Source organism: Bombyx mandarina, chromosome 24 (genome assembly GCF_030267445.1).
Source record: "Bombyx mandarina strain Sakado chromosome 24, ASM3026744v2".
Classification (NCBI taxonomy): domain Eukaryota; kingdom Metazoa; phylum Arthropoda; class Insecta; order Lepidoptera; family Bombycidae; genus Bombyx; species Bombyx mandarina.
This window is the reverse complement of record NC_143230.1, coordinates 791,356-805,876: the sequence shown is the minus strand read 5'-3', so window position 1 is coordinate 805,876 and position 14,521 is coordinate 791,356. Positions and strand designations below refer to the sequence as shown.

Genomic DNA, 14,521 nt, shown 5'->3' with positions numbered 1-14,521 from the left:
TTACAAGATATGGCAACACTTGGAGAAAAAGGCGTGCTCAAAGCCTCATCCCAATTTGGAGTCACTCAAGACATCCTTGATTAAGGCAGCCGCCCATATTGACATGGACCTCGTTCGTGCTGCGATAGACGACTGGCCGCGCAGATTGAAGGCTTGTATTCAAAATCACGGAGGTCATTTTGAATAATCTTTAGTGTCATAAGAATCTATGTTTTGTTAAGTTCATTTTGGTATATGAATGGTTACATAATGAATAAACTTGTTTCAATTATTTTACATTAAACATGTGACAGAATTTATTACCTGACTAGGTATATTGAGACCTTTGAACTTATATCTCAAGGTTGGTGGTGCATTTACGTTGTAGATGTCTATGGACTCAGAAACCACCTAACACCAGGTGGGCTGTGAGCTCGTCCACCAATCTAAGAAAATAAATAAATAAATACAAGATTACCATTTAGAATCAATGCCTTGTCTTGTGAATTAATGATCATGTTTGACATTATCTAAATTTTAGGTTCAGAATTAGCATTACTAAAAATGCTAGAACTTAATTTATTACATATTATGATTAAACTTCTAAACTAACCGTTAATTTAATAATTTCATTTACAAATAATAAAACCCATACTTCATTTCTGATAATGAAATGGTGAATATTTCAGTAACAATAAAGTTGGGGATTTCCCTTATTGAATGCCATTTAAAGAAACATTGAAGTTGCCAATGCCTATTTGACTTTTTCAAAACATATTTAAAAGTTGTGTTACTTTTATTATTTATACTTTTAATTCAATATTTATAACTATCGCGTAATATCGAAACCGTGTTTTACAAGTATAAATATAAATACAAAATTATTTATAAAAGCAAATTACAGTTGGAAATTCATAATGCTCACCACTCACACTATGTAAATTATCTTGAGCACCTGTTATGTTTAACAATTACCAGGCCATAGACACAAAAAAAATGAATGATATTTTAAAAATATGGAATTCTATTTTCAAAATCAGTCATTTCTTTATTGATTAGTGTTTTCGATACATTTGTATTTTTTTTCCTACGTATCTGCTGGTAGACTAAGGGGCTATTCCAGTTACGCGCGGACCGTTAGGTGAGCTCACGGGCTCAACCTGAGAGAATTTGCTAATGCTGGCCCTAGCAAGAGAAGTGTTTCGCAGAATCTATCGGTGATAGATTGGAATCGCGACCCATTGAGAGGATCCAGCGAGAAACTCTGTAGGCTGTCTCTATGGGTCAATCGGTTGTCGAACTCTCCGTCGTAATCGCCGAGTTCTCCGAGGGCGGTGACCGGTGCATAAGGTGCCTAAATGCACCGAAACATTTGTACCTTTTTAATCAATATGGACACTTGGAACTATGGAATACGTGTTCCTTCGCGCTAACAATGCAGCACCAACGACTCACGATATTAATGACGGGTATGGAGGACGAACGCACAACACGTTATTCGTATGAATTCTTCCGACATAAAAACTAACCCCGTGGTCGACCAAAAACTAAAATCAACAACGACGAATTAAAGACGATACTACAGATCGCGGCCACCAACTTTATTCAGTATTTCCGAAGCATCGATATCGATCCCACGAAAAGCACAGCCGTGCTCGTCAAAAGGGGTCGCCCTTCCGACACCACTGCTCGTATCTCATCCACAAAGCGCCGCGGCACGATAACCCTCTTATTCTGGGAAACACTGCTCTTGATAGAGCCAGTGTTAGCAAATTCTCTCATAGTGACCCCGTGAGCTCACTTATCCATACGCGCGTAGCTGGAATAGCTCTTTAAGCTTCCAACGAATAAATAGCGGAAAAAAGGTGCCTCGTTATTACCTAGATCCATAAATATTCTTTTCACCTCGTAAACATCGTAACTTTACTTGAGACCTTAGAACTTATATCTCAAGGTGGGTGTCGCATTTACGTTGTAGATGTCTTTGGGCTCCAGTAACCACTTAACGCCAGGTGGGCTGTGAGCTCGTCCACCCATATAAGCAATAAAAATAAAAAATCTTGTATCTCAAGGTGGGTGGCCCATTTACGTTGTAGATGTCTATGGGCTCCAGTAACCACTTAACACCAGGTGGGCTGTGAGCTCGTCCGCCCATCTAAGCAATAAAAAAAATGTATTCTGGTTTGACGCATGGAACAGCTATTGTACTATTGAGACTTCAATTTAAGGCTTATGTTGTCGTCAGTCACGTTATTATGTCCACTTAACATAGACCTTGAGCTCGTCGGCATGTAATACGTCTACTTGGCCCAAAATTACGAAAGACTGATTTTCGAACCTGATTCGAAATTTTCTCAGAGGTCTTTTTCAACAATTCAGTGCTAGTCATCAACAATTTCGCAATTTCTATTTACGTTTACAAATAAAATCTATATTAGTTTCCTGTTATATCGATAATGCCAGGGGTCAAATTAATCGAGCAGTTGTAAAGCTAAAATAAATAGATAACGTACCGAAAAACACATATATATTTTTCTAATATCGTACAAAAGAAAGAGACAAAGCATTTGTAGTAACGGTGTTTCGTGTAAAGGAACCAGTCGGAGCCATAGAACAAGCTAGAAAACACCAGTTTTTATAACCTTTTTTTTATGAGTAACTAGCTGACCCGGCAGACTTCGTAGTGCCTTAATCGATAAATAAAAGACACAAACAAAAGGAATCCGTTTGACGGGGGGACATCAAAGGGAAAACAATTCCGAGCATTTTCATATTTGTCTACCTTTTAAACCTTCTCTGGGCTTCCACAAAAATAATTCAAGACCAAAATTAGCCAAATCGGTCCAACCGTTCTCGAGTTTTAGCGAGACTACCGAACAGCAATTCATTTTTATATATAACTATATAGATTACTGGTGGCCCGGGGACCTTTCTAATTTCACCAAGACTGTTGGGCGAGCAAAGGCTCATCCAGGAGAGGTTGGATTTGCTAACTAACTACCACCAGCTACTTCCATTTCTTTCAACCACCAGCTACCTCCATTTGCCTCCATACAGAAATGGGTTGTTCGGATCGTCGATAGTCCTGTTCTCAGGGATCACTTGGAACCTCTGGGTCTACGGAGGGACTTCGGTTCTCTCTGTGTTTTGTACCGTATGTTCCATGGGGAGTGCTCTGAGGAATTGTTTGAGATGATACTACTGCACCGCTCGCCACCGGAGTAGACTACCTGGAGCCACTGCGTTCAATCACAGTGCGTTTCCAAAGGTCTTTTCTGCTACGTGCCATCCGGATTTGGAATGAGCTCCCATCCACGGTGTTTCCCGAGCGCTATGATATGTCCGTCTGTAAACGAGGCTTGCAGAAAGTACTCAACGGTAGGCAGCGGCTTGGCTCTGCCTCTAGCATTGCTGACGTCCATGAACGATTGTAACCACTCACCATCAGGTGGGCTTAATGCTCGTCTGCCTACAAGGACAATAAAAAATGTAATTTTGCGCTGTTCTTACAGACACTTCGAGTCTGAAGCTAAACTCCGCAGACTGAAGTCCTCATTATTTTTTGCCACTTATGTCGCCTTATGTAGTCTCTTTTTTGTAATGAAACCTGTCAATGTATCAATTGTTTTCGTTAAATCTTGACTCAAAAAAAAACCTTATTTCTCGGTTTTAAAAATGTCCATCCAAATAGAAAAGCAGCCCTAGATACTAAGAGTATAAACATAGAGATTTTACTACACTTTTATATACTTTATACACTATATTTACTTTAATTCAACTTATGCATTATTATATTAAAAATTAGATCAAAAAGTTTCTTAGGTATATAGTTTTAATCACATTTAGGTAATTGTTTTATTTAGGTATTTATTAATTATTATAATTATTAATTATTAAGGTAAGTGGTGGCTTTTACGTTGTAGATGTCTATGGGCTCCGGTAATCACTTAACATCGGGTGGGCCGTGAACTCCTTCACCCATTTATGCAATAAATAAATAAACTAGTGGGCCGAAGGCCTTTCCAGCTTGACCAGGACAGGTGGGCGAGCAGAGATACAGCCAGGAGGAATAATTCGTGGTTGAGACGGCTAACAGTATATCTGTGTGCTTTTTTTTTTTTTTGTCAGGAGGAAATCACCAGTACTAGTTTTTTGACGTTCTCGATAGCGAAAAATTAAGCCAATTTTGTATGCAGTTGGAATAGTGCCCCTAGCGGCAAACGTATGCAAACGATCCCATTCCATACAAATATGAGCTAACTTTTACGCTATCGAGAACGTTATAAAACTCGTACTAAGCACAGTGGTCCTGTATTCTAGAGCGTGCCGCTGAAGCCGCCCGCTGGTTCGGTGGCCTGACGGTGTTCGTCACCCTACGTCCGTTGCCGCGGAGGGTAGATACGTTATCGAATGTTTGCACGTTGATAACGTCTGATAACCTGCAGCTTTCCGTCCCGCCTCGCGCTCTAAAAGCTTAAACGTGGACTTTCATTATGGATTTGTTCTATTTACGAATTCGAATTTATTTGTAGCGGATCTGCGTCTTAGGTCCTTTTAGTGGTTGCTAACTTAAGAGCACACCATTAAATATTTGCTGGGAATAGGTGAGGCGCTCGATTTAGTAATAAGCTATGTTATTAGCTGTGTTTCACTGTGCCACTAACCGAAATAAGTGGCTACAAATTACAAAGAAAGGTCACAGACGGGCGCATCACGATACTCAGGAATGAGCGATCGACTGAAGGAAGAGGAGGATGTTAAAAAGGTTCTTAATGGTAACATTTTTTTGACATACTCCTACTTTTTTTTTTGCCCTTGTAGGCAGATGAGTGTACGGCCCACCTGATGGTGAGTGGCTACCGTCGCCCATGGACTTCAGAAATGCCAGGAGCAGAGCCAAGCCGCTGCCTACCGCTTAATACTCTCCACATGCCTCGTTTGAAGAAAGACATGTCATAGCGCTCGGGAAACACCGTGGAGCTCATTCCATTCCTACATTATTAGCTAGCAGCATCAAGGAGGGACATGTGTCACAGAACCGATGGCGGATGGTACAGCTCTGGACTGGAGACCACGTATCGGTAAGCGCAGCGTTGGGCGTCCCCCTGCCCGGTGGACCGATGACTTGCGGCGATATGCTGGGAAAAATTGGACGCGGAAGGGAGAGGCCTACATCCAGCAGTGGAGAGATACAGGCTGATGATGATGATGATGATCAAGGAGGTTAACGAAGGAACGACGAAGCAGTATCAAAGTCCCTTCACAATAAATCCCCAGTCAGTGATCCTCAGCCATAGTACTTTTTTCCTGATTTGTACATAAAATTGTTGCGTTATAATATAACAAAATTGGCTTCAAGTCTTCAGCTTTTGCCTGTACAAGACCGGGTGCCATGCATCTCATGTAAAATTCGAATCGTCCAAATTTGAATGAGATGTGAATCTTTTAAGGAAATATCGTAGTTGTTTATAATGCGAGGTTCAGTAGAGAAATATAGTTTTTTTTTAAGAAATACCCTTTATGAAGTGATTTTTAGTGTTCCAAATGAGCAGACGAGCTCGCGGGATACCATGGGCTAAGTTGCATCTCGTATCGGAGTGATAGATTTACTGTAAGGTACTCTGAAGGTACTTAGACACTTGTGCGGTTTTTTTATTCTTTTTTTTTATTTGGTGGGTGGACGAGGTCACAGCCCACCTGGTGTTAAGTTGTTACTAGATCCCATAGATATTTACAACGTAAATGCGCCACCCACCTTGAGATATAAGTTCTAAGGTCTCAGTATAGTTACCTACAACGGCTGCCCCACCCTTCAAGCCGAAACGCGTTACTGCTTCACGGCAGAAATAGGCGGGGTGGTGGAACCTACCCGTGCAGACAAGAGGCCCTACCACCAGTAATTACGCAAATTATAATTTTGCGAGTTTGATTTTTATTACCCGGTGTTATTCCTTCACCTTGGAAGTCGATCGTGAACATTTGTTAAGTACGTATTTCATTAGAAAAATTAGTGTGGACGCCGAAGTCGGCGGTGAAACTGACTCCCGGTCATCGAAGGGGCTCGGCGAGTAAATTAACCCTCAGACACAGCCCACTGAGTTTCTCGCCGGATCTTCTCAGTGGGTCGCGTTTCCGATCTGGTGGTAGATTCTGCGAAGCACGGCTCTTGCTAGGGTTAGTGTTAGCAACGTCGTCAGGTTTGATTCCTGTGAGCCCACTTACTTGTTAGGTTACAATGTCATAGCCTCTCAAGGTTATCAATCAGCGTAGGTAGGAAAAAAAAAGGTGAACCTGCTAAAAACTCACTTGCGCTGTGGTACAAGGCGTCTCACAATTCTTCCGGTTCAAATTCCCAATCTAGATATCGTTTGAACGATGCTATGACGTCACAATTTCCATTTTTGTCGTACCCAACGCTGATCCCCAAACCCGAACGATGAACCTCCGTTGACTTATTTGATTTTATAATCTATCGTCCCAGATATTTAGATAGTCAGCAAGGGACGTCGAATACGCTTATGTTAATTTTATTACGAAACGGAGGATTATTTGCCTAAAAAAACAAAACAAAAAGAAAAAAAAAACCGAAAAGAAACACCTTATATTTCAGTATTCTGTCGTTGAATAATTGTTTTGGGATATCACGTCAACGACATCTTATGCTAAATCTGGGAATTTGCATTGGATTTTGTAGTTTTTTTTTTGTTTTAGTTATTACGTCGTTGGGAAACTAGGTTAACTGTGATTATAAAGTATAAAACTTTGGGTGGACTCGTTGAATTGATAGTCCCTTTGTTCTGCTCGATTTTGATTGTTACAAAATAAGCTCAGGTTGATGCGCTTTTGGAAGCTCGCCGGCCGCAGTGCCTCCCAGCCCTATGGTAAAGCTGCTTTCAGACTACGCTATACTATAGTGCCATATAGTATACTTATACTTAGCCAATAATATATAGTACAGCACAGTTTTTTTTCTCCCTATGCTGATAGCCTTGAGAGGCTATTTCAGCTTTACATGTAGGTGAGCTCACGGGGCTCAAACCGGAGTGTTGCTAACACTGGCCCTGCAAGAGCAGTGCTTCACAGAATCTACCACCGGATCGGTAACGCGACCCACTGAGAAGATCCGGCAAGAAACTCAGTGAGCTGGGTACAGTGTGAACGTGTCTATAACAATGTATGGTGCTCGATATTGTTGTGCTATGAGCTATATACTATTCGCTATTATATTATAGCGTAGATGATAGTGGCTTATTAATTTTAAGCGCATGAAAATATTCATGACCTGATCACTTTTAATTTTTAATGCAGCCTACACACGACACTAAAATCAGTTTCGATATCGGGACAGTGGTGGGGAGGACCCTAAATCGTACCCTAAATCGTAACACGATTTTTATTGTTTACCCTAAACTCTAAAATCGATTCGGGCGAGCTCACGATTTAGGGACGATTATCGTCCCGATATCGCCACTAATTTTATGGTTGTGTTTAGGCCGCATAAGACTTATTTAACTATACGGGAGTATATTTTAAGAAATGTTGTATTTGAGGCCATCAGCGTAAAAGTGACCTAACCCACAATTTTTCAAAATTGGTGCTTCTAAATTGCAATTTATTTAAAACAAAATAAATACAGACGCAAAACTGGCATATCCCTAGTTTCAGCAATAGATAATAAATGGCTTTGTAAACATTACATGAACGAGTCGTGGCCTAAAGGATAAGACGTCCGGTGCATTCGTGTTGAGCGATGCACCGGTGTTCGAATCCCAGGCGGGTACCATTTTTTCTAATGAAATACGTATTCAACAAATGTTCACGATTGCCTTCCACGATGAAGGAAGGAAAAATGTCGTGTAATAAAAATCAAACCCGCAAAATTATAATTTGCGTAATTACTGGTGGTAGGAACTCGTGTGAGTCCGCACGTGTAGGTACCACCACCCTGCCTATTTCTGCCGTGAAGCAGTAATGCGTTTCGGTTTGAAGGGTAGGGCAGCCGTTGTAACTATACTTGAGACCTTAGAACTTATATCTCAAGGAGGGTGGCGGCATTTACGTTGTAGATGTCTGGGCTCCAGTAACCACTTAACACCAGGTGGGCTGTGAGCTCGTCCACCAATCTAAGCAATAAAAAAACAAAAAAATAATACCATAGTGCCATATAGTATATTTATACTTAGCCAATAATATATAGTACCCACCCAACTAAGAAAAAAAAAACATTATTTTCGCGCGTATTGGTTTTGCCTACGAAGCAGTCTAAAAGTAAATTCAAACCTCGATATCTCCATAAGTCCATACTAACTATCGTAAGCCTCATTTATTAGACGACTGGGTGACAAAGGTTATATTTTACGAGGCAACGGCTAAGCTTTCCTAAGTGTCAATAACACTGACGATGTCAGCAATGTTGAAAAGCGATGGCGTTTTCAATTCATTACTTTAAAAATACTACAGTAGATATTAAGATAATATTTAATTTGGTTTTTACAAGTGATATAATAATATATTTTAATTCCCATTTTCTGGTTTATGGTATTAGTCAATAACCATTATATGCACCGACTTAATGTGTGATGTGTTGAACCTCATCATGCTTTTCAACAATTCATACGAATTAAAAAACTTTTTCCCTAACCTATTATATTTGATATAACAATGCTGTGTATTATAATATTTAGCAGACTTATAATGACAATGTATCCGTTTATTTTATTATATTTTTGTTTTTTTCTATTTTCCTGTTTGGTTGTTTCTATTTAAACCATACCATATAAAACTATTTAAACCTACCAGCAAAATAGAAAGCCAAGACCTAGAGGCCATCTGATCAGGTGATTTGGCAGTTAGATATGCAAAGGAAGCTCCCCAGATAATATGTAGGAATAGATGGGGAAAAACATTGAAAAGATTACAAAAGCAGTAGTTTCCTTTATTGCTTAGAATAGTGGACTAGCTCACGGCCCACCCGATTTTAAGTGATTATCGGAGCCCATAGACATCTACACATCGATTCGAACATCGTTGTATCGCTAGATACGAATGCACCGGACGTCTTAGGCGTTAGGCCACGACTACACAGCCCACTTCACCTCGGATCCTCCCGATCCACTAACGGTGCTTTTAGGTACCCCAAACACCGGTCATCGTTCTCGTCGAACCCGTCGCTTGCGACGAAAGGCTCGGCGAGTAAATTAACCCACAGACACAGCCCACTGAGTTTCTCGCCGGATCTTCTCAGTGGGTAGCGTTTCTGATCCGGTGGTAGATTCTGCGAAGCACGGCTCTTGCTAGGGTTCGGGTTAGCAACAACGTCAGGTTTGAGCCCCGTGAGCTCATCTAATAGCCCGGTGACGTTGATATCTCTAGACCATGGAGGCGCTCGGGTAGCTGTTAGCAAATCCCACCCCTCCTGGCTGAGCCTTTGCTCGCCCACCTGTCCTGGTGAAACTGGAAAAGCCTCCGGGCCACCAGTAATTCTACAATTATAAAAAAAAAAAAATAACTAGACCATCAGCTTAAGTAGAAAAAAACAAGATGACACAATGTCACGATCCTCAACAACGAAGAAACGACTGAGAAGTAGTTACGCATTCAAGCAAAATTGGATGAACAGATTTGTACAAAGCTTAGAACTAAAATAGTTTCATAAGAAAACAATATTTAGATAATCTGGACTATAAATGGAACCCCATAGACGTAGTGTCAGAAAAGAAAAGACACACGTATATACCTTATATCTTATTCCCATTATTTGTTCTTCGATTACAGTACATAATGACCACGTAAGAACTATACGTTTTTGTTCAATCATTGAATATTATAAATAATGCTGCGACATCGTTTTCGCTGCTTCGAAATAATAATAAAAACGTTTTAAAATTCAATCGAACGAAAAACAACATGTCACGTTCGGCGGCCATTAATAAAACCGTAGCCGACCAATAGCGTCGCTCGATTTTGAAATTCAAATAAGTATTTATTTAAATTCTTCCAACCAATGGGTCAGGGCGCATGAATTCGAATTATGAATTGAATTCGCATATACATCGCGCCTTTTTGTTTATGTAGTAGTGTTCTCTGGATGTATGTGTGGCTTATGACGCTTTTCCTGTGTACCGTCGCCTGGAAAGTTCTTATGAGTTTTATTTTCTCGATTATATTTAAGTTTTTGTACAGTAATCAATAAAATTTTATTAATTAGCGACATTTTGTTTTTATGCTTTTAAATTTGGAATCATCGACAGAATCAATTTTTTTTTTTATTTCTTTATTCCAACAGTTAACGTAGATAGGAATTTGGATTTTTACCTATGTATATAAGTATGCTTAACTATATAATGGTACAATGGGAAAAAATTATTGATTCCTGTATTTTAACAAGTTCAAGTTGTCACCCTGTCTATAGCAAACAAATCTATTGAGCTCATCCATAGTACGTGTGTAGGCAGACAGACAGGCACGTAACATCTGGAATCAACTGTTAAAAATGAGACCTTACAACTCATGTCTCAAGGTGGGTGGCGGCATTTACGTTGTAGATGTCTATGGGCTCCGGTAACCACTTAACACCAGGTGAGCCGTGAGCTCGTCCACACACCCAAGCGATAAAATAAAAAATAAAAAACTACAATTCAATAATATTTATTTCCACCCTTCAAATTGGAACACAAAAATGCTTCCCTCCATAAATATATTAGAGGACTATATCCAAGATAGGAGTTTACAATATGCCCTTTGTAGTTATAGTGTAAAAAAATTAATTTTGTTTTCAGATAGTGTCCTTGAAAAAGCTTTCTGAAGAGCTGCAGGGATTATTGCAGAGCGAGGTGAGCTTTCTAAATATAAGTTCGTATATATAAGACGAGACCTTACGTGCCGTATCTTTAAATTTATTCTAGATTTTTTTACTGCTCTATGTGGGTAGATGGCATAGTTAATCTGAGGCCAAGCGGTTATTACGGCCCGTAGATATTACAAACGCGAATGAGGTTGTCCAATTTGAGACACGTGGACGTTTGTAAGCCGTCCTCACCTTTCAAAACTTGGGCGTAACTGCTTCGTGCCAAAAATAGGTAAGTTATTGTTACCTACCCGCGCGGGCTAGCAATATGCGTCGCTGCATTGCCGCGTTCATCGATAGGGCGCTTCTTATAATCTTTTTTACCACGTACTGGTGAACTGAACTGGTGGTAGAACCTCTTGTGAGTCCGCGCGGGTAGGTACCACCGCCTTGCCTATTTCTGCCGTGAAGCAGTAATGCGTTTCGGTTTGAAGGGTGGGGCAGCCGTTGTAACTATACTGAGATCTTAGAACTTATATCTCAAGGTGGGTGGCGCATTTACGTTGTAGATGTCTATGGGCTCCAGTAACCACTTAACACCAGGTGAGCTGTGAGCTCGTCCACTCATCGAAGCAATACAAAAATAAAAAGTACTACCCGGCTCTCGAATGAATCCTGTTCTTTCCCGTGGCTTAAAGAGTCTCCTTAAATGGTATGCAGTGGCTTGATTATGCCGCGATGTGTGTCCTACCCACAAAGGCAATTTTAAAAAAACACGTATGGATCTCTTCATCGAGGAAGTAGCTCACTTAAGTCAGCGAACGCGAACTAGCGAGCACGTTATCATCAAATTCAGATTTGAGATCTGACATTTTGAACTTCAAACCGATAGATATATTCTGTTCACGCGTGAATACGTTACCACGAATAGATGTATCCTTTGAGGCATTCTGACCTCCCGTATTTGTATCACCTCATGTTAATTTGTAACTTTTTGTTGGCTCTAAATGAATTATTAATATGTTACTGTCTTGGGGGGTTATTGTGGGACAATGTTTTTAAGTTTAATGTATTTTATGGCTGTGTATTTGGGTTTCTGTTATGTTTTTATTTATTGCTTAGATGGGTGGACGAGCTCACAGCCCACCTGGTGTTAAGTGGTTACTGGAGCCCATAGACATCTACAACGTAAATGCGCCACCCACCTTGAGATATAAGTTCTAAGATCTCAGTATAGTTACAACGGCTCCCCTACCCTTCAGATAGAAACTCATTACTGCTTCACTGCTGAAATAAGCAGAGCGGTGGTACCTACTCGCGCGGACTCATAAGAGGTCCTACCTGTAAGGATTGCAGGAGATGTGGTTCGCTGTGTCTTTCAACTTGTGTTCCATGAGGAGTGTTCTATAGAGTTCTTCTTCAGTCTTCCACACTTAGCGACGGGCGATACACAACCAGAGCAGAGGTCATGTAGGGAAGAACTTCAACTGGTTCATATTTTGTTTCAAAATGCTCTTATTAGCGTAACCGGTATTGTGATGGAATATTCCTAATTTCCACCGACCTCAAGACTTATTAACTTCAAAATTTGCACACGGATGTTTGCAAACATTAACTGTGAAGTCGTCGTGGCCTAAGGCATAAGACGTCCGATGCATTCGTATGTAGCGATGCAACGGTGTTCGAATCCCGCGGAAAGATACAATTTTTTTAAATAAAATACGTACTTAACAAATGTTCACGATTGACTTCCACGGTGAAGGAATAACATCGTGTAATAAAATTATGATTTGCGTAGTAACTGGTGGTAGGACGTCTTGTGAGTTCGCACGGGTAAATACCACCACCCCGCCTATTTCTGCCTTGAATTAGTAATGTCTTTCAGTTTGAAGAGTCGGACAGACGATGTACCTAAAAACTGAAACTTAGAACTCATGTCTCAAGGTGCATAGGTAGGTCCACTGCCTGTTTGCCCTATAAAAGATGATTAAAATCTTTAATGCGGGAAAACTGAATGTAATCTTTCAAATGTAAACTGTTTTAAAAAATACACGCGTGTTCCACCCTTCGATGCCCTCTTCTTGTGCCATTTTCGAACGGTGACGTCTTTTATCCAGCCAGCGCTTTCTAGAATCTTCTAGAAAAACTAGAGGTCGAGAACCGATTAAGAAAACTAATACGAAAAGTGAACCAACATCTCTCACCTCAAGAACGACGACTCTGAATCATATGTCATATGGGCTCTCCCATCTTCCTCTAACCGGTTCCTGAATCTCCCGTGATCTTTTACTGGTGGTAGGACCTCCTGTGAGTCCGCACGGGTAGGTACCACCACCCCGCCTATTTCTGCCGTGAAGCAGTAATGCGTTTCGGTTTGGAGGGTGGGCCAGTCGTTGTAACTATACTGAGGAGACCTTAGAACTTATATCTCAAGGTGGGCGGCGCTTGTATGTCGTAGATGTCTACGGGCTCCAGTAACCACTTAACACCAGCTGGGCTGTGAGCACGCCCACCCATCTAAGCAATAAATAAAAAAGTACATTCGTTTCTTTGGTAATGTATGCGTGAAATATACAAACCGAAATCAGATACGTTTTAGTACGCGGCGAACTGCGACAGCGAGATTAAACTATTGATCGTAATAAATAGGTGTAGTGATAACGTTTAGTATAAAAGTTCGACGATTGCTAACCGCGCTTTCGTTTTGGAGCTTTCGTGTCGGCAACCGGAGCTTTCAGGTATGTACTTGGAATATTTCAGTTTTTTAAATACCTTTTTAGAAAAATGCAAGGAGTGTGTTCGTAATTTTTTTTTAAAGTAAACTAGATTATGACCGAGGCTTACTCTTTTTTTTTTTAATAACAACATATTGTGTCTTTAAATCAGTTAGTTGCTCTCAATTAAGAAAAATAGTATTATTATTCGCCAATAGATGTCGGGAAGAGTCATAAAGTTGATTATCGATAAAGTTGATTATTGAAAACACGAAAAAAAAACGAACATTTTCTAAAAATAAATCGTAGCTAGATCGATTTATCGCCCCCGAAATCCCCTGTATACTAAATTTTATGAAAATCGTTGGAGCCGTTTCCGAGATTCAGATTATGTATATATATATAGAAGAATTGCTCGTTTAAAGGTTTTTTTTTTAAAGTAAATGTTATTCTTGTAATGCTTTAAAGTGCGGACTGGATTCGAAGCGGTTTTTTTTTTAGCACAAGACGGGCGAACTAATTCCCGTTTCCCCCTGCAATTGCATATGCAATCACGTTTGTTTGCATATGCATTTTTATAACGCATTATTATACGGTAGTTATTGCAATATGTAAACGACCGAATGTAACGACTACAATCGCCCGTGACCAAGAAATAAACTTATGTAACTTATAATAAACGCAGAATTAAAGCGTACATGTATTTTTAAAGAAACTACAAAAATAATTTAAAAAAAAAACCATTATCTTGTTCAACCCGTGTCCACTCAATGCTAAGTGTATATCACTTCATAAGCACTCCATTCCCAAAAACAATATTGGTGGTAGGACCTCTTGTGAGTCCGCACGGGTAGGTACCACCACCCTGCCTATTTCTGCCGTGAAGCAGTAATGCGTTTCGGTTTGAAGGGCGGGGCAATGAGACCTCAGAAATTATATCTCAAGGTGGGTGGCGTATTTAAGTTGTAGATGTCTATGAGCTCCGGTAACCACTTAACACCAGGTGGGCTGTGATTTCGTCCACCGGTCTAAGCAATAAAAA

General features: G+C 40.2%; 1 protein-coding gene across 2 annotated transcripts in view; it reads left to right on the top strand.

The window, feature by feature from the left end:
• Window positions 1-14,521, top strand: part of LOC114249825 (uncharacterized) — a 70,989-nt gene that overhangs the window by 2,356 nt on the left and 54,112 nt on the right. Inside the window, exon 2 of one of the 2 annotated variants that reach the window (XM_089738162.1) lies at window positions 10,758-10,811. The exons of the other annotated variant lie outside the window; for it this stretch is intronic. Coding sequence (XP_089594288.1) covers window positions 10,758-10,811 — 54 coding nt within the window. The remainder of the gene's footprint in view (window positions 1-10,757; window positions 10,812-14,521) is intronic. 2 annotated transcript variants of the gene reach the window in all.